This window comes from Tetrao urogallus (genome assembly GCF_951394365.1).
Source record: "Tetrao urogallus genome assembly, chromosome: 5".
Lineage (NCBI taxonomy): Eukaryota > Metazoa > Chordata > Aves > Galliformes > Phasianidae > Tetrao > Tetrao urogallus.
Window position 1 is genome coordinate 10,892,082 of NC_136818.1, and position 23,442 is coordinate 10,915,523.

General features: G+C 37.1%; 1 protein-coding gene across 1 annotated transcript in view; it reads right to left on the reverse strand.

Annotated features, from left to right (window-relative positions):
• Window positions 1-353: 353 nt before the first annotated feature.
• Window positions 354-23,442, reverse strand: part of PIGK (phosphatidylinositol glycan anchor biosynthesis class K) — a gene marked incomplete at both ends in the record, with an annotated part of 64,142 nt that continues 41,053 nt past the window's right edge. The window contains 2 exons of the mRNA XM_079535646.1: window positions 354-470; window positions 20,613-20,688. Of these exons, the coding sequence (XP_079391772.1) occupies window positions 354-470; window positions 20,613-20,688 (193 nt within the window). The remainder of the gene's footprint in view (window positions 471-20,612; window positions 20,689-23,442) is intronic.

Here is a 23,442-nt window from a genome sequence, read left to right on the forward strand (position 1 = left end):
AAACCCCAAAACGTCCAAATCCAGATCACATGGAGTGAAAAGATGACATCTATGACATGCTCTTGGTGGACATGGTGTTCTCATAGTTTCACTCTTTTTGGCATATCTTTTAAGTAGATTCAGTGAGGTAATCATATTTTTGTTTCACTTGTACCAACTCAGAATCCTAAATCCAAACTTGTCTAGGGTGTAAGGATTGACCTAAGGGTTGTATTTAACAGAGCAGGAAAGAACACTTAGAAGTGAGATGCCAACTCTGTTTTTCACTATAACCATAATATACATAAAGAGAACTCAGATGACACCAGTGAATCCAAAGTAGCAATCAATGCAATCGTCTTGCTTGCTCAAATTCAGAAGATGTGCTTCATGTGTTTGATTCCGTATGTCTTGAAGAAAACCATGATAATCAGTGCCCACAGTCCTAGAATAAACCCTCCTGGAGGATGCCAGTCCTTTGGTTTTGGTTTCTGAAAAAAAAAAAAAAAAAAAAAAAGAGAGAAACACAATTAGTAGTTACGTCTTCATATGAAACAGGCACTGTGCTTCATCAACTGAAAAAAAATAACATCCTGGCTGCAGAGAAAAACACAAGCTGTATTTCTTCATGAAGAAGCATCTTCTTGTAGATGTTGATGGGAAGAGACTGATGCTCAGGCAAGGAGACAAAGCACCACAGAAAGCCACCAGAACTGTGCCTGAGACACCTTTGATGGTGATACTGATGGTATCAGTCTGGGGGACATGTCCGAACTCATTTGTTCAGACAGAACTTCTATCTGGTCTCATGCTAATATAAGAGAACAATGTTTCAAGCATGAAAAACAATTTCAGGAATTGAAAATATGAGAGGTGTTGTTTTTCCATTACCTTGAATGTTTTCTACAGCTCCTTCTTAACGCAGTTATTTAAATAAACATACCTAAACACATAAAAAGCTCAGATTCATTATTAAAGGAGTATCATAACACAAAATAGGATTGTTTTTAATGTCAGTCACATTTCCCAGAGGCCTCATTGAGTCTAACTGCTTTTCCCTAATGGAGAAATATATTCTGCCATTCAAATACCTGTCCCTTCAACAATTTTTTCATCTTTGGTAAAAAGAAATACACTGCAGTCTGTTTTTTTCTTTTTTCTAACACGCACTTAACAGTAAGGCAAGATAAAACTCGTCTGTCTCCTTCCTCCTCTTCTCATATTTACAAAAGTTTCAGATATTCCACATATTATGAGAAATGGATTGGGGAAGATAAGAGCTGCTGCATGCCCCAAGATCTGTCTCTGTAAGGCTACGGTGAATCCATATGAATGCAAAATTTTAGTCAAGAATATCGTGACAAAAGTATCAGAATTATGGTATTTAAAGGTATAATTCAGCCTGTCATGCCTATGTCAACTCTTGCCCTCAGCAGCTGTGCTTCACACATCTTCTATGCAGACAGAGATGATTTACAATAATAAATACTGAAGTGAGTGCTGAGTTATTTTACTCTGCCTTGCTGAAAGATTTGCACTATTCTGTCCTTAAACAGAAAGAGGCACAAGGGGCACAAAGCGTATTTTGGTTCCAACACCTTTAAGTCAAATTTAAAATCCTCTGCCAGCAACATGAATAACTTACAAGAGATGCTACTGCTTCAATTTCTGCACAAATTTGCTTACAGAAGCTTGCCTTGTTGTTCTCCAGTAAACATACCAGGTGGCTGGTGAACTTGAAGGCAATAAGGAGCATTTTGCAGCATCTGTTCTTTCAAAACATCTCTTCTACCAAGAAGAAAACAACGTTTGTGGATTGCTCAGCTTCCATCTGCTAAGCTCCATAGATATAACGTTCAGATTTTTGCTTAAGTGCCGTGCTTGCACTTAGCAAGTGGCACAAGTGGCCTTGTCTCCTCAGGCACCTGAAGGAGCTGATACCCAGAAATATTCGAGATTTCATTTCCTCTGAAACCAGAATCACAACAGGCATTATAATTTACATTTGTAACAACAAACCTACAGTTATAAGCAAAAACAACATATACTGTTTCCTAAGAAGCACTCATCACCTGCAGCAGATGCGTTACTGCTACTCTGCCACCTCACTGCTATTCACAGCCATGCATCTCCACACAGAGATCTCAGGAAATCAACTCTGAATGTTCAAACAGGCTGCCAGCACACCTCACTGCTGCAGGTAACAGCACACGACACTTCTCCACACAGAGGAACTTTCTTGTTCAAATCCTCCTAATTAACCCATAACTCCATATGCATATTGCAGTGCCCGTTTCATCAATCTCTTTGTACTATCAATCTTCCCTCTCTTGGATCTCAGACAAATTCCTTACCACAAAGTGGCACCTGACCCTTCTAGACAAATGACTTCAATTTGCAGTCAGTGACACTAAAAGCCTCTCTCTCCTATTTTGTATAGATCACGTAATTTAATTTCTTTAAAGAATTTATATGAATAAATATTTATAAGGTGATCTATGGGTATGGTTTTACATTCTGTCACACCATGTGCTGAAGGCTGCTCCAGGAAATTCCACAAGGAAACAAAGGCTACTGCAGTCATGTCTCTACACGGGGACATCAAGGGCATAGAAATAATCAGCTTAAAGCCACGTGATGCAGTGCTAAATCATGAAGGATATGTTACTGTTTAAAACATGAAAGTACCCCAAGAAGCATCTGAAGCTATACAAGAGCTTGGTCATCTTAAAAATAAATTACCTGAGCAAAAAAGTTTTTACAGACGTGAAGACTGGTAACTGCATGTAAATACTTAACCACAATAAAAGGGCAAAGAAACGCAACTCTGTTGTACATCTGTAAGTCAATAGCGAGGTTAATTGAGCACAAAATTATATCGAAATATGCCAGTACTTTCCATTAGCAACATGCAGACATCAAAACCTTATGAACACCTGAAAAGGGGTTACACAGATTCATGTCTAAACCATTAAAGCATACCTGCAAGAGCTGGAGGAATACCAGTACTGCAGCCATAAGCAATCCCTAGATAAACTGTCGCTATGCATGAATTAGAAAGCATAAGTGAATACAAAGTTTCTTCTAGATTCTTAAATTACAATAATAAATCAATATTTAACATATGAACATGGCCTAATTCAGCATCTTATTCTAGCCAATTTCTCTGTAAGGCAAATTTTTGAAAGTCAGGCATTTTCTCACTCACAATAAAATGCTAAATGGACAAAAAATATTAAGTGCTGCAGTATTTTGATTTGCAACTAATTACGTACCTTTACTATGCCTAAATTGATGTGAAAATGTGTATTACTAGAAGACTGCAGGTTTTACTACTTCAAATTTCTGCATAATTTTCTCTTATTTGGGACTTCTCTCGAGCAGCACTGACTCAGGTTATTCTGAATTTCAGTGTAACAGTACCCACATAAGAACTTTACTAAGGACTGCTTATATTTATTAGGTTTTGTGATTTCTGCTACAATACAACCCCATTATAAACGCCCCCTTCCTCCCCACAATAACAGCTGTAACACACAGGTGCAATGCACACAGAAATGGCACAATGCCTCATGAACAAATACGGTCAACAGCTTAAGGGCCAGTCGTTACTGAATTGCTGGAGATTCCAAATTAAGAAGATAGGTAGCTAAGCAACAGCAAGCTTCCTCCTGTGAACAGTTTTCTGCTGCAGTCTCTTTAGTTCTGCTAGATTCATTATTCTGAGAACTTAAGAAACAGTTAACAGGAAGTTGCTCCAAGTACTGTAATTGAGGAGAGGATAAAACAGTGTATTTTCAAACTGGATGGGTCTGCAGGGACCATAATGGAAAGTATCCAAGATTTTCATTGAAAGTGTTTTGTAAAACATACAGTACTTACTATTGCAATTAAAATTAGTTTTATTTAAGAAAAAAAAAGTGTTAGATCTGAAGTAGTAATTAAATTAAGAATGGTTTAAATTTATAATGTTAGATCAGAACAGAAATAAGATTTAAAACATCGCATGGAAAACACTTGGATAAATACCATTATGATCTAACCCTATGGTCCACTTCCAGGAGAACTCAACTTTATATCAGTGTTCCAAGTTAAATACTGTATAGAAAAGTTAAACTCAGAACTCCTATTTGGATGGCAGCAGTAGATAAAGCAATGCACACGGTATAAACACAGCAGTATTACAGCCAGGAATGAAGCCATTCCCAGACAAGAAAAGGACAGGCCAACGCTTCTGTCTATGTCAACAGCTTGTTCTGTAAGAGAGAAACTGGAGTTTCAAAGTGTCCTAAGCCCAGTTTTGGTGATACAAAACACCACCTTGGATCCTGGGGCTTTCTGGCAGGAGCAGCAGCTACTAGGGGAAGCTCTGTGCCTATCTCTCTGTAGATTTCTCCACCTCCGCCAGTGTTGGAGGTCAGCAGGCAGCAGCAGGAAGTAAATCACGTGTGCTGCTTGCCAGTGCAGTGTCCTGCATCATTATCAGGTCATTGGAGGAAATGCTATATATTTTAGGGTGCAGATTTAAAAGTCATTCTCATTTGAATGAGTATTTCTATTTCTTTCACATTACAATACTACAATGAAGATCCCTAATTTTATGTTATGGTCTGATTTACAGACCATTACTGAAATCTGGAAAAAAAGGTCTTTGAAATCCAAGGCTGACCTCAGACCTAGGGCTGAAACAGTTCACCTGCTTCTCGACTCAGGAAAAAAACTGATCTCAGGCCAAAGGATATGGAGGAGCCAAATTCTACCAGACAGCACACCATGCCAAGAGCCCTTTATGTGTTTCTCAGAGACGCTCCATACAAATTCAGGTTTGCTTCCAATTTAAAATTTCAGACCACATAATCATTGTATAATTATTGTATGCAAACACACGACAAAGTTTAATTTCAGAACAAATTTACAGGCATCACAATTAAATCACAGCACAAAACATATCCTCAGAGCTTTTTGTGTAAGTATGCACTTCTAATTTATTGGTTACCATTTTGATTTGTGATCCCCACAGTGGGGTGGGGGAAATCAAATAATTCCAGCCATCTAGAAATAGTTTAATCCTCTTTTGTGCCCATAGCAAGATTACAGTCATAACAGAACTCCAACACAAGCAGTTCCTGTTAATCTGCAAAATATTTTAAAGCCTTTTGTCTAATCTCCTGGTTTGTATTTATTAACCACAGTGCCACAATTACTGATATCTCTAGCATTAATAAAATGGTGAAGAAAGTTCATTCAACACAAACTCATGGACAACATGAGTTTTACCAACATCTGCATTTTAAATATGTACTTCGAAAATTTTACAGTCACCATAAAACAAATACTGCAGTTTTCATTTCCTTCTAAAATATGTAATCTGTAGGGCTTATTAGAAATGATCCTCTACTTCAAAAATGGCTGCTCATTTGCTATTTTCTACTTTCAGTGTTATCTCTCAGCATTATATAGCACTTTAAAGTGTTTTTGGTGGTTTAACAGTTATTCATTAATCTTCCAACCTCTGACACAACACATAATATACTTCTTATAATCAAAGGGAGCCTTCCCAGCACCTGAGACCCAGTGCAGCTCAATTCCAGACAAGCCAGCGCTCATACGAACAATGCCTGGCAAACAGGGATTGTGCTAAAGGGCCCTCCAAACCAACATGTGTGATTTGATACAACCAAAGCCAACAAACACAGCTCTGCACTGGCAGCTGTAATGATTCACATCTATCTTTGGCAGACTAGCACTGCAGAACTCTTAACTCTGCTGAGGTAAGAGGGCTGAGCTCTTACCTGCTCAGTTACAAGTGCCATTATGACACTTAGAAGCATACATACACTGAAGGATGGAGATGAAGAAAAACTATATATATATAAAATCACATCTATTTAAGACCTACTAAGCAAATTACATTTAAATTCACATTCATTCATATACTTCTAGGAAGCCACGATCATAATTTTCATAAAAGAGCACTTACATCCACATCAGATATATGAAATAGACTCGCAAACACTGAGCTTCGTGCCAACTGAAACATGCAAAAATAGAAGATAAGCAGAGTAATTAGACAGACTTGATATTAAAAGTTGGCCACCATTACTTCAAGAAGCATCCTTCTCAAAAATGTTTGTAATTAATTCAACCAAGAAGAAGATTATTAGCAAAAACAAGACTAAAGACATTCAGCATATGGTGATAACCTTTCTTGACTGGGGGTGAGAAACTAGGGATTGTGCACTAGTGGCTGCAGCTCCATGGCCAGGACCTCCAAAAACGATCAGATGTAGAAGTGACTCACCTGCTGCAACCCAAATGTTGGGTTAAGCAGACAGAAAAGGCTGTTGCAAAAGAACAAAAGTTGTGAAAAGGGTCTGCAGAGGCTGCTCTTGGGGCAAAGTTATCTTGTATTTATATTTGCTAGAAAGGTGTAAAGTGTGCCAACCCACTCTCACAACTCCATTTTTGGAGCAGCATACACTGCCCACTTTCCGCTAGGGAAGCTTTACCTCAAAGTCTTTTACAGGGCAGATGTTGTTGCTACAGCAACTCAAAGCCAGTGGGAGCAGAACCAGAACCAATAACCCAGCTCAACAGAGAAGAGGCCTCATCCTGTCCCCATCTGGGAGATGCACACCGGGCAGCCCTGCCTGCTGCCGGGGAGCTCCACCTGGATTTCCCATGGTGTCACTGCCTCAAGGTGAACCCTTCTAAGTACCTGTAAATCAATGGATTCTGAAGCAGTTTTTTTCTTTTCTTTTCTTTAATCTCATAAAATTAATTGCATGTCTCAAAACTTCCATTATGAAGCAGAATTTTGATCACTCACATTGAAGTTTTGAACTCACAATGAAGTTTTATCTGTTTATGTGGAGAAACCATGATGTTCATCAATTGCTGTCAAAGTAGCAGTGACAGTTCTAACCACGCTTTTTTTTGTCCTGGATATCCCACGAGTAACTCCTCATTCATTTCCAGGTGGCAGGCAATATTAACAACAGATGTTAGACAACATTAGATCTTATACTCAATATGTCATACTGAGTCCAAAATCTAATCAAACATCTTAACAGCTACATTTAAAGAAAATGAAATCCAAATCAATATTCCCTATTAGCGTACTTTTCACTGCTCAATTTTTAAATGTCTCTGGGATCTCTACAACTATAATTTTGAAAGTTCTCCTTTGCCATGAGCTCTGTGTGACATTATACCTGTGCAGGTTTTTCTAGCTGTGGCTTGTACAACTCAAAACTGCATTATAGTTAAGAGGTAGGCATGAGAAAAAAATGGACAGGGGAAGAAGGACTGAGGCAAACACTGCCCACACATTTATATCAGCAAGATCGAACATAGATGTGTTTCTACTGCCACACATTTTCATTTTCAGTGAGAAATCAGGCTACCACAGCTGCTGATAGATCTGTTTCCCATCACAACCCTGCTTTTAAAAGCAATTGTTGTCTGCAGTGCTTTTGCACTCATGTGCCAGACAAGTATTCTCACCCAAGTTTATGTTGCATAAACTCTCCCCGTGAGCAGAAGAAAAAAAAAAAAAAGCTAAAGGAGTAAGAACTCTTCTGAAATATCAACTCAAAACTTTTGGCAGTTCTAGCTGCTATACAGCCTTGAAAACAAATCATAAAACATGGAAGCAATACAGGAACTTACCTTGTGGTTGCACATAATTAGACTACAACACAAAGCCATTTATGTTACACCTCATGTGTCAAATAACAAAGAGACCCTGAGAGCAGATTCATTCCTGTAAAGAGTTTTTGTTGGCAGCTGCCATTGAGAAAGAATGGCAGATTTATGGTGTCATAAATATTCAGTGTTCCTGTTCCCCCATATCATTTGCATGACACCAGTTCATCAGTCAGATGCTACCTGGGGCTCAACAGTCCATCTTTCTGGAAGAATGAATGAGTGAGTATAGCTGAGCATGTACCCCCACAGATAAACACATCAGTACATGCAATACCAGCATTGATCTGAAAGGTAAGTCCTTTAAAAAGATGAAACCACAGATCTTCATATCTAACAGCAAACCAGTTCCCCTTTAGCTTCCTCCCACCTAAATTAACCACTGGTTATTGCCCTACTGGTGCCACGCTGTCACTCAGTCCCACGTAAGTACTAATGGTCTGACAGCCCTTTGTTTGTAGATGGACTTTCAGAACTCTTTGCACGCAATCCTTCTAAAAACACGAGATCCCTCTCTAGCTCAAAGCGTCCCTCTGCTGGAGCTGGGTTTCTCCAGGAACTCTGAGTCACAAGAGACAACATGTAGGGAAAGGGTGCTGGGAGCAGAGTGGCTGAGGGCAGGTAAAGCACGACAGAAGTGTCTGCCTGCATGAAGCTGAACTGCACACACACACACACACACACACACACACACACACACACACACACACAGGATTTCCAGGAGAACAACGAGACAGGATGCTGTCCTGTCTGCTCAACAATATAATCAGAGCTCTCCCATTCCTGGAGTCTTCATTCATTTACCTCTTCCACCCATTCTTAAAATGGAAATGATTTCATCAAATTTCAACTCTCTGAATTATTTAGGAAAACAATTCCAGACAGAGCACCAGAGAGCAGCCTGCCAATATCTCTATCTCCAGCCATTCATCAGTCCTGTCAAGAGCTTGTGAGCTACACTGCCATGCTCCTCGCAGCACGCTACTGAGGGGTAAACAAACTATAATTAACTTAACACAAAGTATCACCAACAACACCTCACTGAGTTACATGGTTAAGTGGGATAAATGTGTGAATATATTTGTAGCTAACAGTGCCATCACCTGAGGAAAAATGTTCAGCAAAGTATCTACCATCACAGGCAGCTCCACAAAGTATGTCAAGCTAAAATTGATAACATTCTAATCTGTCCTTACCAGTGTAAGTTTATTCTAACAGCTACTTCTTATCCTGCATACACTCAGAAGAAATACAGCCGATAGAATGAAAAAAATGGAAAACTATTACTGTTAATTTTACTATTCACTGAAATAAACACTGTCTAGCAGAGAAACTTCCATGTGTAAACAGTAGAAAAGTAATGATTAAAAAAACCAAACAAAGTTATGTGAGAAACTGAAGCATTACAGAGCACTGAACTGACACCAGAACACTGAAATTAAACTTTGCATCTTGGACAACCCACTGTAACTTCAGTAATCCGTTTCCTATAGAAATGTTCTGATCCTGCACCTTTTTAGCGACAGGTAAAACAAAGCACAGAATGTAGTCTTAGGCTCAAATTGCACACGACTCCACCAAAAGCACACTAACAGTATTTTTATACCCTGCGCCACCAAGAGTAAGCAATTGTTTTAACAAACAGTTTGCCCTTTGCCTGTGGATCTAACAAGGTCCCCTCCTCCACCTTTTGGCTTGCCTGGGCTGCAGAGTGAAGAGGAATTGTGCAGGGCTTCATCTACAGAGGCTGCTCTGGAAATACTGCCTCCTATTTATTTCCATGGAAACTACAACTGATGCAAAGAGTGCAATAACACAATTCAATAGAGCACATTCTCAGCTACAAAACACTCTTTTCAACATAGTCAATACCATTAGCTGTACCATTACGTGTTATGATACAGACAAGACTGATAATTCCATAATAATTAAAAAAATAAGTGCAATAGCTCTGCATTCTTTGATATTTTCAGCATCTTTAATAGAATCAATGCTTATATTAAAAGGCAATGAATCAAGTTATTAAAGTAACATTTTTTCATACAAATCTTTATTGCTGCTGCTGACATGATGCTAATGAGCATGACGGTTTCTACAACCCCAAAATTCCAGTGCTAGGAATTATATGTTCACACTTAATTTTTTTGTGGCTTAGCTGCCTTCATCTAATATCAATATTTTGTACTTGGTCGTAATTTAGAATAGGGGAACCACTCTTATAAAACTATTTCAATCCATTAGGCAAATTTTCTCACTACGATATGAAAACTGTCAACTACTTAATTAGCACACCTACTTCTCCCAAGCCTCTAAGTGCACCTCAGCTATGTTTTATGATGGCCCAAGGACAAGAAATAAAAAAGAAACCACAACACATCAATTATGTCTTTACTCAATTGTACAACTATTTTAAAATGTGTGAACAGTTAAGACAAAATTGAAAAATTACCATAATAGGCTTTTGACACTTCCCTGCTTAAGCAAAAATTAATTCTATCTCCCTGTTCTTAATGCAAAGCCTTTATAATTTTACTAATCTCAAGTTCCCACAAGCGGGAACACAATACTTTCAAGTACAAGAGTATGAGGCTTGGCATCTCCTCTTTTTAGTTATGCAGTTTATTTGATGGAAGTCTAAACCGCTAAGCCTCCCTTTGTGCTTAATACAAGCCATCCTCAGTGGAAATACAAGTTAATTTAAGTGAAATGAAGTTTTAGGAAGAATGAATTCTCTTGCACAGAAAGCTTCACTAAAAGAAAGCTTTCTTAAAGCAGCATCTGTTTCCTGAGTTGCTCTAGAACCAGGAATAAAAAATAAACTAAAACGAAGAAAGATTTATAAAAGTTATTTTTCCTTGTGAACATCATAAATGTAAAAAACCACCTAACGGAATACCTTACTTATCATTTTCCTACATGTTTTCAGTTTCATCTTATCACGCATGAAGAAGCTTTATCAGCGTAACGAATTAGTGTGTTCTAAGCATAAGAACTTTCTGTTTTATTACCAGTGATTATTATTATGCTCACTGCTTATGTTACAAAGTAAATCTAATATATTGCTGGCATGCATTTCCAGATACAATAAGGTAAGGTGTGTGGATCACACACTAAATTTACAGAGTTATTTCATGATTTTCTTTACCCTCCACCACAGTTCATATATTTGTACATCAGATGCTATACTGCAGCAGCACATGGTGTGTTATGATGCCTACAAATCTATTAAGGTCACAGAAAGCCTGTGCATATATTTAGTCTATTCCCATGTGAGTCAGAAGTATATTATTTGCATACCATTATGCACTGAAAACCTATTCAGTTATCCCCACTGGAGACAACACTCCACAGTGACCTAAATAGTATTCACTTTCCCAATATTTGCAGGAATACCAAATAAATGGAACCTAGTGCAGATAGACCCAAAAGGAGACGAACATCTAAGAATCTGGGCTTATGAATGACCAATGATCCAATCATAATGAATGGAGATCAGTGCATAACCAAAAAGAAAAGAAAAAAATAAATCACATGGATGCAATGAATGGTGAAAAATGTAAATTTTTCTTAACAGAGGACTGTAACACTGTGACTGAAAGCGACTGGAGAGAATTTTTCTAAGAAAGCTCTGATGTCACCCAAGCTTATTACAAGCACAAAGGTGGGTAAAGAGCCTCAAATCACAGAATTCACTTAAAAATAACTTCCCTTACATTGTCAGCAACAGCAACAGTTCTAATATCAGCTGCCCAAAACAGAGCAAGATAGGTATTGATATTTATCTGTAGCTGTCCTCAATTCATATGACGCTAACAACTGAGACTCCTGGGACACACACACACACACACACACACACACACTGCTCCTTCCTAACAGCTGCAATATCATGCATACCTCACAATAATCCCAAACATGTACTAAGGTGTAGTTACTGTCCTCCTAATTTATATTCCCGCTATAATTAAGGTATTTTGATTAAACATCTAACAACTCGCTTGCTCTTTTTGTCATTCTTCCTGACCTTAATATAGGTCAACAAGGGGAGCATACAAACAAAGCATTGATGCACTTTGTGCAGAAAGTCAGGACAGATTAACATAACAGTCCTTCATGGCTCTATACAAATAAAATCTCTCACTGCTAACTTTATTTTGCTTGTTGCCAACATGCTGTATGAAGTTTACTTTAAGCTGTAAGCAATTTTGAACCTGTCTCTTTCTGTAAAGCTCTAAGCATATTTACAGCACGGTATAAACAATAACCACTGTCTTAAAATCATGACTGTGGGCAGGCTGTAAAGTGCAATAAAAGGTGATCACAGCATGATCAAGACAAAAGCCAAGATAAAATGTATAAAGATTGATATAATATATTAAAAGGTTTGTGCATATAGGATCATGAAACACATACAGAAAAATAGCTTACATATATTCTGTCTGAATCAGGCACGTAAGGAAATATAACAATTCTTAGAGCTTATGGTCATACAGCTACTAATGACCCTCCAGACGTAGTCACCTGTAGTTCAGATGAATAAACCACGAAGATACATAGCACTCTCTGAAGCCTGACATGTTACAGTCACTTCTTGAACCTCTTCCTTCATTTTAAATCTTAGGTAATGCTTTAGAAGTAAATTATTTCAGAAATTATGTCTTAAAGAAGCTGCAGCTCCAACATGGCACCTCTAACAATTACAGCTACTTGAGTCCCTGGGTATCTTCTCATATATTTTTAACAGTACATCTGACAGTTCTGCATGCTGGTCATATGAAAATGATATTTCATAAGCCCAGTAAATTAAATGAATGACACCACATTCACACATAATGCCTCATATTATCACTATTCTCAAGCACAAGCTGAGCACTCCCATAATATGCACAAAGGTCTCTAATTTATTCCCATACCTACTTTCCAGAGTAACAATTAGTTTCTCTCTCACCTACTCATGAGAAATACAGACAAACATTTTCAAGCAATATATGTATACATTACCAGTTTTGGCTTATACCACCTATTTTAGATGGCCTCAGAAATTCTGTAGTCAAGCCAGGCTGAAACATGTCTTGCAATACTTATGGCAAGAAAAAAAACACCAACCACCCTCAATCTCCAGTGCCTCTGAGCAGCTGGGACAGGTCATGCATGGCAAAGCCACCCTTCCCTGGCATACAGAAAATGTTCAATGCTGTATTTCTACCAGGAAACAGTTAAAAGCAAGAACCCCACAACTGACTGCTAGGTGCCTCACGCAAGCTACCTTTCAGCGCATTTACTCATTCAATCCATTGTGTTCAGCCATAATTGGAAGAATTTAATACTACATTCAGTTCCCCTGTAATGCTCGGTCAGCAACAAAAAAACTAACGCTTTTTCTCTGGCTCTAACAAGCAGTGTTGTGTGCAGACAAAAGAAGAATTCCCCATGCATGAATATTTTGGTAGTCAATCTTTATGGAAATGAATTTCCTTGTAATTACTGCTAAATTTTTATGATTTAGAAAGCAGCATCTGAAGGAAAAATAATTCCAAAGTAGTTATCTTTATTGTGTCACAAAGACTGAGAGATTCCACCTAATACTTCAATTTAATTAAGAGATAAAGAAGCAAAACTTCAAGACAGTGGTTGAGAAACAGAAAAATAATGATTCTGAATAGGCAGAGAGTGATCACCTGCAGCAGTCCTTTAATGGGAAGAGGGAAGAAAAGAGACAGCTTTATACTGTGTCTCAGTTTCCAGAACGTTTCCCATCATGTTCAGGTGAAAAGCATAACAAAACAGAGGTAGCTGAGCCTTGCCTGTAAAAGCAGACCATCACTGATTTATGCTAACTCCTTATCATTGTATCCTGTGATCAGGAAGAACAGATGAGAAAAACAGCAGCACATAAAAAAAAAAAAAATTCAATATTTATTTTTTTTACAAAAATACTTTATGCTACACTTAGAAATATGCTCTGTTTCAAGAGTACTAGGACATCACTTATGAGACTTCTGACTGAGGGTAAAAAGAGTATCGACCTTGCTTGTGTGTATTAATGGCTTACACAGAGGATACTGAGCATCATCACTCCTGCTGCAGTAATTCTAGATGAAGAACTGCCTGAAAATGTTGCAGGTTTAATGCTTGCCACTGAAGATCTGAAGCAGTTATAAGTCAAGAAGTCAAGAATGTGTTTGGTGATTTCTTGGGATGAGCCAGAGAAAACAGGGGACTATTACATTGCATTACATACATACATACTATTACATACATCATTACATTATTTTATTTTTGTAAATTATTAATAGAAAATAGTACTATTAAAATAATTACACACTCTAGATTTAATGGTACACATTACATACATTGCATGGCTCACATACAGCACAAATCAGCCTTAACATCAGAAGCAGCACTGGGGAGTAAATATCCATGCACCTACTTGTATCACACTGCTGACAGGAAGGCCTTTGTGCCCTGCTTTGGTGGCAGTAACATGTGCAGTTAACAGCTTCTGACAGGTTTGTTTTGCTCCTTCTGAACAGAAAGTTTGTTTTGCTCCTTCTGAACAGAAAGTTTTATCCAAAGTAGCATTAAATGAGGCCAAAACAAACTTAAACAATTGCAACATTGAGAGAAATTTAATCCATATTATGTATCTCACCTGGAGGAAAAAAGCAAGTTCTTATTTACTAGATAACATCCAGTTATGATTCCACTTCACACCACATCCATGAGAGCTGTAAAATGCAGGCAAACTACCACTAGGTTACAGAATTCACAAACTTATTTAACATAGACAAGAAAACTACTGCAAAAAAAAACATATTAAAACACTCTATTTTCTAACTTCAACACACTCCAAGAGCCAGAGATGAAGGGCTGGTTCAACAAAAGATGTGCAACACAGCTGGATTTTGTTCTGTGCATGAATGGAGTCAGAACAGCTGAGCCCTGAAGGGAGCTCAGGTCACCTGGTGAGGAAGAAGACATCCACAGACTTTCCTGACATGAATCAGAAACATCTTTTTTCACCTCTAGTCCACTACAGAGAGACATGAACATCAGAACACGTTGCTGCTCTTGGCGTACTCCAAAAGGGCCATAGGAAGCAGCACAGCATTAAGAGCACAGCACCATTCTAAGCATGCTGCTGGTGCTGCTCCAAACTACAAAAGTAAAACCTAAGCCAGACAGGTGTCCCAGAGTAAGGCAACACGATGCAAGGCTTTTGCCTACCTAATGAAATGGACTCCAGGTCTCCCTGTGTTGGCTAACATCATATTTCATTAAAATGAAATTGGATTTTGAATCTATAACATGAAAAATTTGATTTTTTAATCATCACCTTCCCCAAAAATCAGTTCTCAGAATGAAAAGCTTTCCTGAGAAGTCCTGTGACTGTCCTAAGAGTTGAAAAAAAAAAAAAAAAAAAAAAAAAAACCAACCCAAAACAACAACAACAAAAAGGATCTTCTGATGAAATGTCACATTTCACCTCTGACAGCATCCCGCTGGATACAGTGACCAGGCTTTTATAAAAGCAAGCTATGCTTTGAAGTCATTTTTAAACATATGTACAGGGATGGATTTTCAGAGAACATATAAGCAGTAGAGTCTAAAACTTCAGACATCCAGACTGACATATCTTAGTATCACAAGGTGCTTTTGAACCCTCTAGCGTGTAAAGACATCAGAAAAAGCAAGTATCAATTATCAAAGTACTTAGAAATTTTTAAAATAAATTGTTATCCATAAAACAAAATTGCTGTCCACATCAAAAACAAATAAATACTTGTGCTACCATTGTTCTAATCAGCACTTTGCATGCTTGACTACAGTTCTGAACATCCCTCACAGTCTCCATAAAGTGCAAATAGGAAACAAGAGTCCACCAACAGGACAGAACCAGGCCAAGTGCAAGGCCTCTCCTTGAACATAACTGCCAAAGGGCAGCAATGGGGTAGGGGAAGGCACCAGTGTGACCCCGGAACATTAAAGTTATGCTTTACTGACAATGTATCAACATGTAATTTCTCAAATCAGGGTTAATTTCTCAAAGACACAACTTAAATTCATGTTTGTGAATATATTCGATACAGAGCTAAAATTGTTGTGTTATAGGCAATCAAAAATACTTCAAAAACCTATACACGTTGCTTTCTATTCTCCTAATATTGTTTCAACAATTTCTGCCAAATGTTGCTATAGAAAATCTCTCCCAATTAAACTAGCATGACACAGTAGTAACACTGATGAATGCAATAAATTTACATTGCTCTACTAGAAGAGAACAAAGTCCCAAGAATGAATAAACACTAAATTCCAAGCAAAAAGGATTTTTTTAGCCAATATTTACAGAACCCCAGAAACTACGGAAACTTAAACCTTCTTGGAAGACTCAGTACAGAAGTGCACTCATCTCTGATGGCCATCAGCCTGTCTGTCTGTAACTCTGAATATTCCTTTCCCATCTTTTCTCTTGAATTTCTTATCTCATTTCCCTCATTGTGGACCCCAGTCAATATCCCCAAGCTGGACTTGATGGGGCAAGTTCCTAATGCCCACTGAGTCTAAACTGAGTGAAGCTAACGGTACAGCTCCAAAGAGTGCTCACATATTTTGCTCAACTGGGATGTTTAATAAAAAAGCACAGGATGCACACAGAGGTTGTGGAGTCTCCTTTTCTGGAGATATTCAAGATCCACCTGGACACCCACCTGTGCAACCTGCTGAAGGTGAACCTACTTCAGCAGGGGCACTGGACTCAACGATCTCTAGAGGTCCCTTCCAATCCCTACAATTCCGATTCTACAATCAACACACCAGAGTTAGCATGCTCTTATGGTTATCTCCTGAGATACAAAAGGCATTTTCCATTGAAGCTTCTACAGAGGAGGCTACAGTAATGCATTGGTTAAAAACGTCACAAAACAAACATGTACCACCTAAAAGAAATTTCATCCAATTTCATTGGGAAATCTTCACAACATTTTCTCGTGCATTTCCCTACATGAGAAAGCATCCAGAAACCCTTTATTTTACGTAAATCTGAAACTGTAAGCCAGGTCAATTTTTAATCCCTGCCAAGAGTAAGAAGTTGGTTTCCTGAAATGCCATCCTGTTTTAACAGTGTATTAATTTATCTGCTTAATATTTTACCATGGACTAAAATAAATACGTATGCAAGCTGATTATATTCTGAATTTGCTGTTTCATTTTGTTTTCAATTATAACATCAGAAAAATCTGGCATTTATCCATTGAAATATGCCTTTCATCAATAAAACATTCTTCCATCAGTAAGACACCTGTAACAATTTAAATCTCTTCAATATCCTAAATCTCAGTTAGGCAAAATATATTACTGCACAGTGACATTCATAGCATGAGCACTGTCACTGAAGTTAAGTACTTTTATTAAAATACCATGCTGAATTGGAGGCTCAGCAATGAATATCCTTAATGATATATAAAAACAATCTTCTCAAATGCAGTTTTGCTTATTCTTTCAATAGACCTATTTTCACTAAAGTCAAACACAGAATGAGTAGCTCTCTTTTTTCTCCAGCTTTTGGCCTTACTTTTCATAAACTCATCCTATGCAGCTGCATTGCACACATTATGGTACACAAAGAATCTCATTTTAGAAGGCTACCCAAGGTAGGCACTCCTCTGAAAGCTTAACTTTTCCCATTTTTGAAGTATATATTGACTATATTCCTCAACTGGTATATATATATCTTTTTAAGTTCAGTTAAATACACGTTCTTCCTTTTTTTTTTTTTCCTTCCAAAATAGAGAAAATTATTTACTTTGTTTACAAATGTCTAATTTTGGTACACGTCTAAAAATGGCTTAAATGTTACTATTTGTTTTCATTCTACTGTTTAATTTCTTTTCTTCACATCTGTCTTTTTAATTGACTGTGGTCTAACTACATTGGACATTAACATTTGTCTGAGAACAGGAACCGGGAATTTTATGGGGTTTTCATTCTTTTGTTTTTATGCTGCCTACAGTAATAATTACTAGTACCATAAAGTTTAAGATCAAACTCCAAATCAGATTCTTGCTGTCCTTTCGTTACATATTTTAGGATTTAATCCATCTAATTTTTCCTTGTGGAATTGACAGATCAGAAATCACGAAAGTAGTTTCTCTTGGCTAATATAGTATTTTTTAAAATACCAGACATTAAGTACTGAAGAGTAAGTTAGAAATCATGTGTAAATTCCCAAGGAAACTGTGTTGGGTCTTACTAATGTTCAAGAGCATAAATTAACAGTGGAATTTGGATAAAATTAGTGGCCATGTTGGCTGCTACATAAATAAAACGCACCTTGGCATTACGTGGATTTAGGATAACTGTCTCTCTTTGGGAAGCTTTAACATGTACTTAATACAAATACAAATCCTGATTTATGCAACAGAATCATTTGCAATCTTCACTGCTATTCCTAGCTAGTGGTAAGATACAGACAGGTTAACAAGAAAAAAAGGCCCAGAATTAACAGTGATTAACTTCAGATAAAGATTAACACCATAAACAGCATTCACTGTTTTTATTCATGCCATCTCTTTTACTTTCAAAGTAAAACAGAAATATTTGTTCTTATAAACTGAACATGGTCCTTGCCTTATGTTCCAATTATCAAAGGTCCCTCCGAAGCAATACATTACAAACTTAGAAATGCTAATTCACTTGCACACTGGTGAAGAGTATCCTTAGCTGACTACAGCTAAGAGCCTCAAAAAAGGCAGCAACAACACAAAATCAGGACACGATGTCTGATTCCTGACATGATAACAATGGTCATTTTATTATGTTTCTTTACATCAAAGACATTTCTAGTTATTTTAGGACTGAATTGCTGCTTTGTGTGGATTGGACCTACATTACTGGTAAATTTGTTATAGCAAACAAGAATATATAAAAGCATATTTTTGCCTTTCCACAGTGTAATATTCTATTACTGCAGTATAATACACAGTAGCTAAATGAACCCTTCCTTGGTTATTGCCCACCCAAGGTTGTAAAAATATTACTATGACATTTCATCTGGTCAACCATCTTAAAAGGTTAATTCTGTTTCCTATTTGAGATTTTTCTCTAGGTGAGATATTCTGTGCAGTTTCTATTTACTGATTCCAAACAACCCCCAAACTGTTTCATTGCTCACTCTCACTGTTAAGAACATATTGACTGGCTGCTTGCTCTGCTGTTTAATTCATTTATGCTGAGAGTCAGGCATGAAGGCAGAATTTTAAATGTGACATTTGCGGGCTGTTGGGTCATTTGAAGCCCTGACAACACCAGGGAGTTCCTGACATACAAACTGGTCCTGATTTCCAATCTTCCATGTTCTGAACACATCAGATACTCCTCCCAGAGGTGCAGATTTCAGCCAAAAGTTTTTAAATCCCTTGTGCTTACATCTTGCAGAAAAGACCTGTACATTTTAAAGTTTTAAAATAGAGCTTGTGTTTCTTTCCAGGTAAAACCAGCATTGCCTGCAGCATGCAACACAACTGCTCATAAACACCAACTGACAAAGGTATTTCAAAAGATCTACAATAATAATTATATTTGGACATTTCTTCCTGATTATTCTCATGTGTTCAAGCCAGCTCAGGATGACATCACAGCTTTATTTAACATTGCTGATTTGGCTTATTACTATCCTGATCAATATCATCTCCCAGTTTCCGGGATGGAAGTTTTTGTTGTCTCAAAAGACTTGGTGGACTGTACCATTTTTTTCTCCTATGGGGAACTATCATAATGCTCCCCAGCTTTCAGGTCTATCTTTCATTGGGTACCTGATTACTTGAAGGATTCCACACTGTTGAGATACTATTAAGAAAGCAGTAATCTGACCTATTAATTCCTAAATTAGGGAAATCACAATTGCCTGTCCCTGAAGCAGGCCTAGCATCTACAAAGTTCAAAAACAAAATTCTGAGACAAAATTCCAAATGACTGCAACTGAATAGGTCTTCTTGCTTTCTTTCAAACATCACCAAGAACAGAGATGCAAAGCCTCAATATTCAGGTTTTACAGTATGTCCTAAGTTTTATGGATGTTACTTAGTCATTAGTCTTTCCACACAGTACGCAGAGTCCACTGTGGCTAAAAGCCAGCCATCAGGCTTCAGAAGACATATGAATAAAGGCTGGGCATCTCATCTATCAGCAGAATGGACTGTGTGTCAGACCTTGAACTTTGAGAAAAGAGCAAGAAGGGATTATAGAATCTTCTGCAGAAGAAAGATCTTTTCCTCCTTCTTGCCATAAGTTAACTAAAATTAGATATGCTATAATTAAAAACGTAGCCTGCCTTTCAATTCCAGCCCCAACTCCCTCATTAGAGTATCTGAATCAATGGAAAAGCATTGATTTGAAGTAAGGACACAGTGGGCACAATCTAGGCAAAATCTCAATCTCCGTTTTCTGTCGTGAAAAACAAAAAGCAAACAAAGGCCTGTGCAAAGCAGGAAGTATGATGACACTGCTGCAGTTGGAAGCAGAAATACTGCCAGCACCTCATTCAGAAGGGGACATTATTTTCCTCTCTCAACGCTTCATAATTCCACAACAGCGATTCTATAGTTTGTCTGCTTTTTTGGGGAGCAGGAATATGATTTGGGAAAATACTCAAATTAGATAAAATTCATGGATTTTTTTCTTTAACATCAGTACATACAACAATTTTAACAGTAACCTCTGAAGTGACAACTGTGTCATACAGCAAGTTATCATTTCATTGCCATGTTCTGAATAAGCCTTTTATAATTTAATGGTTGTCATCTGAACAAGAGTGTGTTGTTTTTACATACTTCTAGCACGAGCTCATTGATTTTGCATGACCTAGAAAAGCAGTTAGAATATTACAGATGTTGTTTATTCTCAAAGAAATTCCTCAAAATAGAAAGACTTACCTGGTGTATTATCTGAGCCACAGGAAGCTGATCAGCATATTTAAGTGGTTCTGTTGCCAACACATTCTTTGGCAGCCTGGGAAGAAATGAAGTTAACATTTATCAAAGTCAAAAAAATATTTGTTTTTGAAAAAAATGAAATTACTGAAATTTAAGAATTTCAGGTATATCCCAGATACCAAAATTCTAGAAGTGATATTGTTTTGATTACAATGAAACAAAAGGATCTTCTTACATAGCTGAGTAAAATAATAAGTTCACTATAAATGAATGTTAATATTATTGTAGAGTTTTTTCACAACAAAAGCAGATAAATCGGCAATTTAGTGGCAGAAATCCGTGAAAATCTCTCAGTTTAGTACCAAATGAACAAAGCGTTGGTGAAAACTGGATCGAAAATCCCACAGGCAAGAAGCCTTACGAGTTCACAAAGCAGATCAGGATTGTTAATAACACAAGATTCTTCACTCTATCCTGCCAACATAACTCAAATATGACCACCTCAAAAGGCAAGAGGGTTTGTTTACTCTTTCTTCTTTTCCTGCCAGTGCATATCAGTATCCAGCTGATGACTTAAACAACACAATGTTTCTGCATTAGAGAGCAGAGCAACATATATTATCTATTTCAAACAACAAGATGTTTCAAAAAAAAATTGATGTTTCAAAGAACATCAACTTCGGGAGCAGAATACTTCACCAACAAAATGCATCATACATCTCTAAGTTTCAAACAAACCACAGCTACAAATGAAAATGCAGGATCCATATGCATGTTCTCAAAAGAATATTTAGATGATAGTAAATGAGTACAAAAGTATGTTTTAAACCCTTTAATCATAGTGCTTTCTTTAACTGAAACCCACAGCATTTGCTAAATTTAAAATATCATTCAAGGTTTTATCAGTTCCTTTAAAGAGCTCTAAGCATAGGAATTTCAGCAATATGAGAAGAAATGAAGGAAAAATGATCTCTACAAAACAAAACCCTTTCTACAATATTAAATTGGAATTACTTTCAGTCAAAAACATTGGCCAAAATGCTATTTTGCAAGTTCAGGTTACTAACTTATACTCATTTAATTCAAAACTGATACGAGGGCTTGCAGGGTTATTCTAGCTGCAGACTGGCTGCCAAGCATGAGACAGAAACTACAGACTGCCTCTGCAATGATAAAAGAGAAAACCATAAATGCACATCTCTTCCCTTTTCAACTTTTGAATTTTTGTTGTGGTTTGGAGTGCTTTTAAGTTTCACATAAGAGGCTGAATGAAAGAAAATTAAATAAGCAAGCTGTTAACTACTGAATTTGGTCCACTGAAACAGCTGATTTATTTACAAGGTTTTTACAAGGGACTGTTAATGGCAATGATGAATTTGTACTCACAAACTGCCACTTTCCAAACTTCAGTAGTAATGATTGGTGCTCCAAGGAGGTCAACACTGAACAAGCTAATTATTTATTTCACTGTTTTCTGTTGAAATACCAGTAAAAACTACCATCAATTCTGAAACAATATTCCAATTCTTTCTTCCTGCAGGAGAACTTGCATCCAGCTGTTTCCCTCACAAAGTAGCCACATCTTTTTTCAGTTCTTTCCACCAAATTAAAAAATATACGTAAGAAATGCATATGCAATCCAGAAGATACATGGTAAGAAATAAATTCCTTTTTTAGTCCAACATGAGACATATCACTGTCTATTTACTTATCCACATCTGATGTGAATTTGAGCCTGTCAATTGATAAATTACCCTGATTTATGGATACCAGTCACATCAATGCACTTCTTAGCCACAGTTGTGCATATTAAAACGTTGCACACAGAATACTCATTTATATCTTGAATGCTTATTCCAGCAGTCTTTAAAAGGACAACGCAAAAGTCGGGGAAAAAACTGCATCTCAAATCCCAAAACTGAAGATCTGAAGCTGTGAGCAACAGCTGAAATTACTCTAAACTGAATGTTAGCAGGAAATAAAAAAACCTTGTCTGTTCTATGAAGGACTTTGAACATTTGGCAATGTTTTCTGTCTAGACAGAGTCAGCACCCTTTGCATAGTCAAACAACCTCCTCATCAACTGCAGAAAAAGACCTTTGTTTAAATGTCAATGGATTAAAAAGAGAAAAAATATCAAGATAATTTTGAGCCTTAGGAATCTTTACTGAAAAAGCAGGGAGAGAAGAAAGAACAGTATAAACATATATGTTTATATGCATATTTTAAAGTAAAGTTAGATTTACATTGAAATTAGGCTGACAGGAGAATTTCAAGTTCAAGAAAGATTTTTTAGTTTTTTCTAATCTATTTTCAGGAAAAAAAAAAATCAAGCCAATTGAACTACACTACATTGTATATTTTATACTGATTACAAGATTTAGATAGACAAATTATTATATATGCACACATGTATACATACAGAGGTAATTCAGAAGAATTCAGAACTGTTCTCTCCAAAGTTCTTCTGTACTCAGTGATTTACTAGCTGTCAAGACAACAAAAGAGCTTTGATTCTTCTCTCCTGCCTCCTCAACTGGATGAGCATGTATCTCAATCTTTAATATTAAACTGCATACATTAAAGCATGGAAGCTCAAAAAAGTGACAAAAAAGCTGTATGAAATATTGCCAAAGAATGTCCTTTACTTGGAGCAAGTCATTAACTTGAGCTAGCAGGTATGATAAAGCACTGTATCAATAAACTTTGGGCATTTGAGGTTACGGGCTAAGGTGCAAGAATAACTCACAGTAAGTGGCATTTGTAAATTTGACAACAGTAGCATGGTATTCATTATTATGATGTTGCAGTGCTATCATCTGAAGTTACA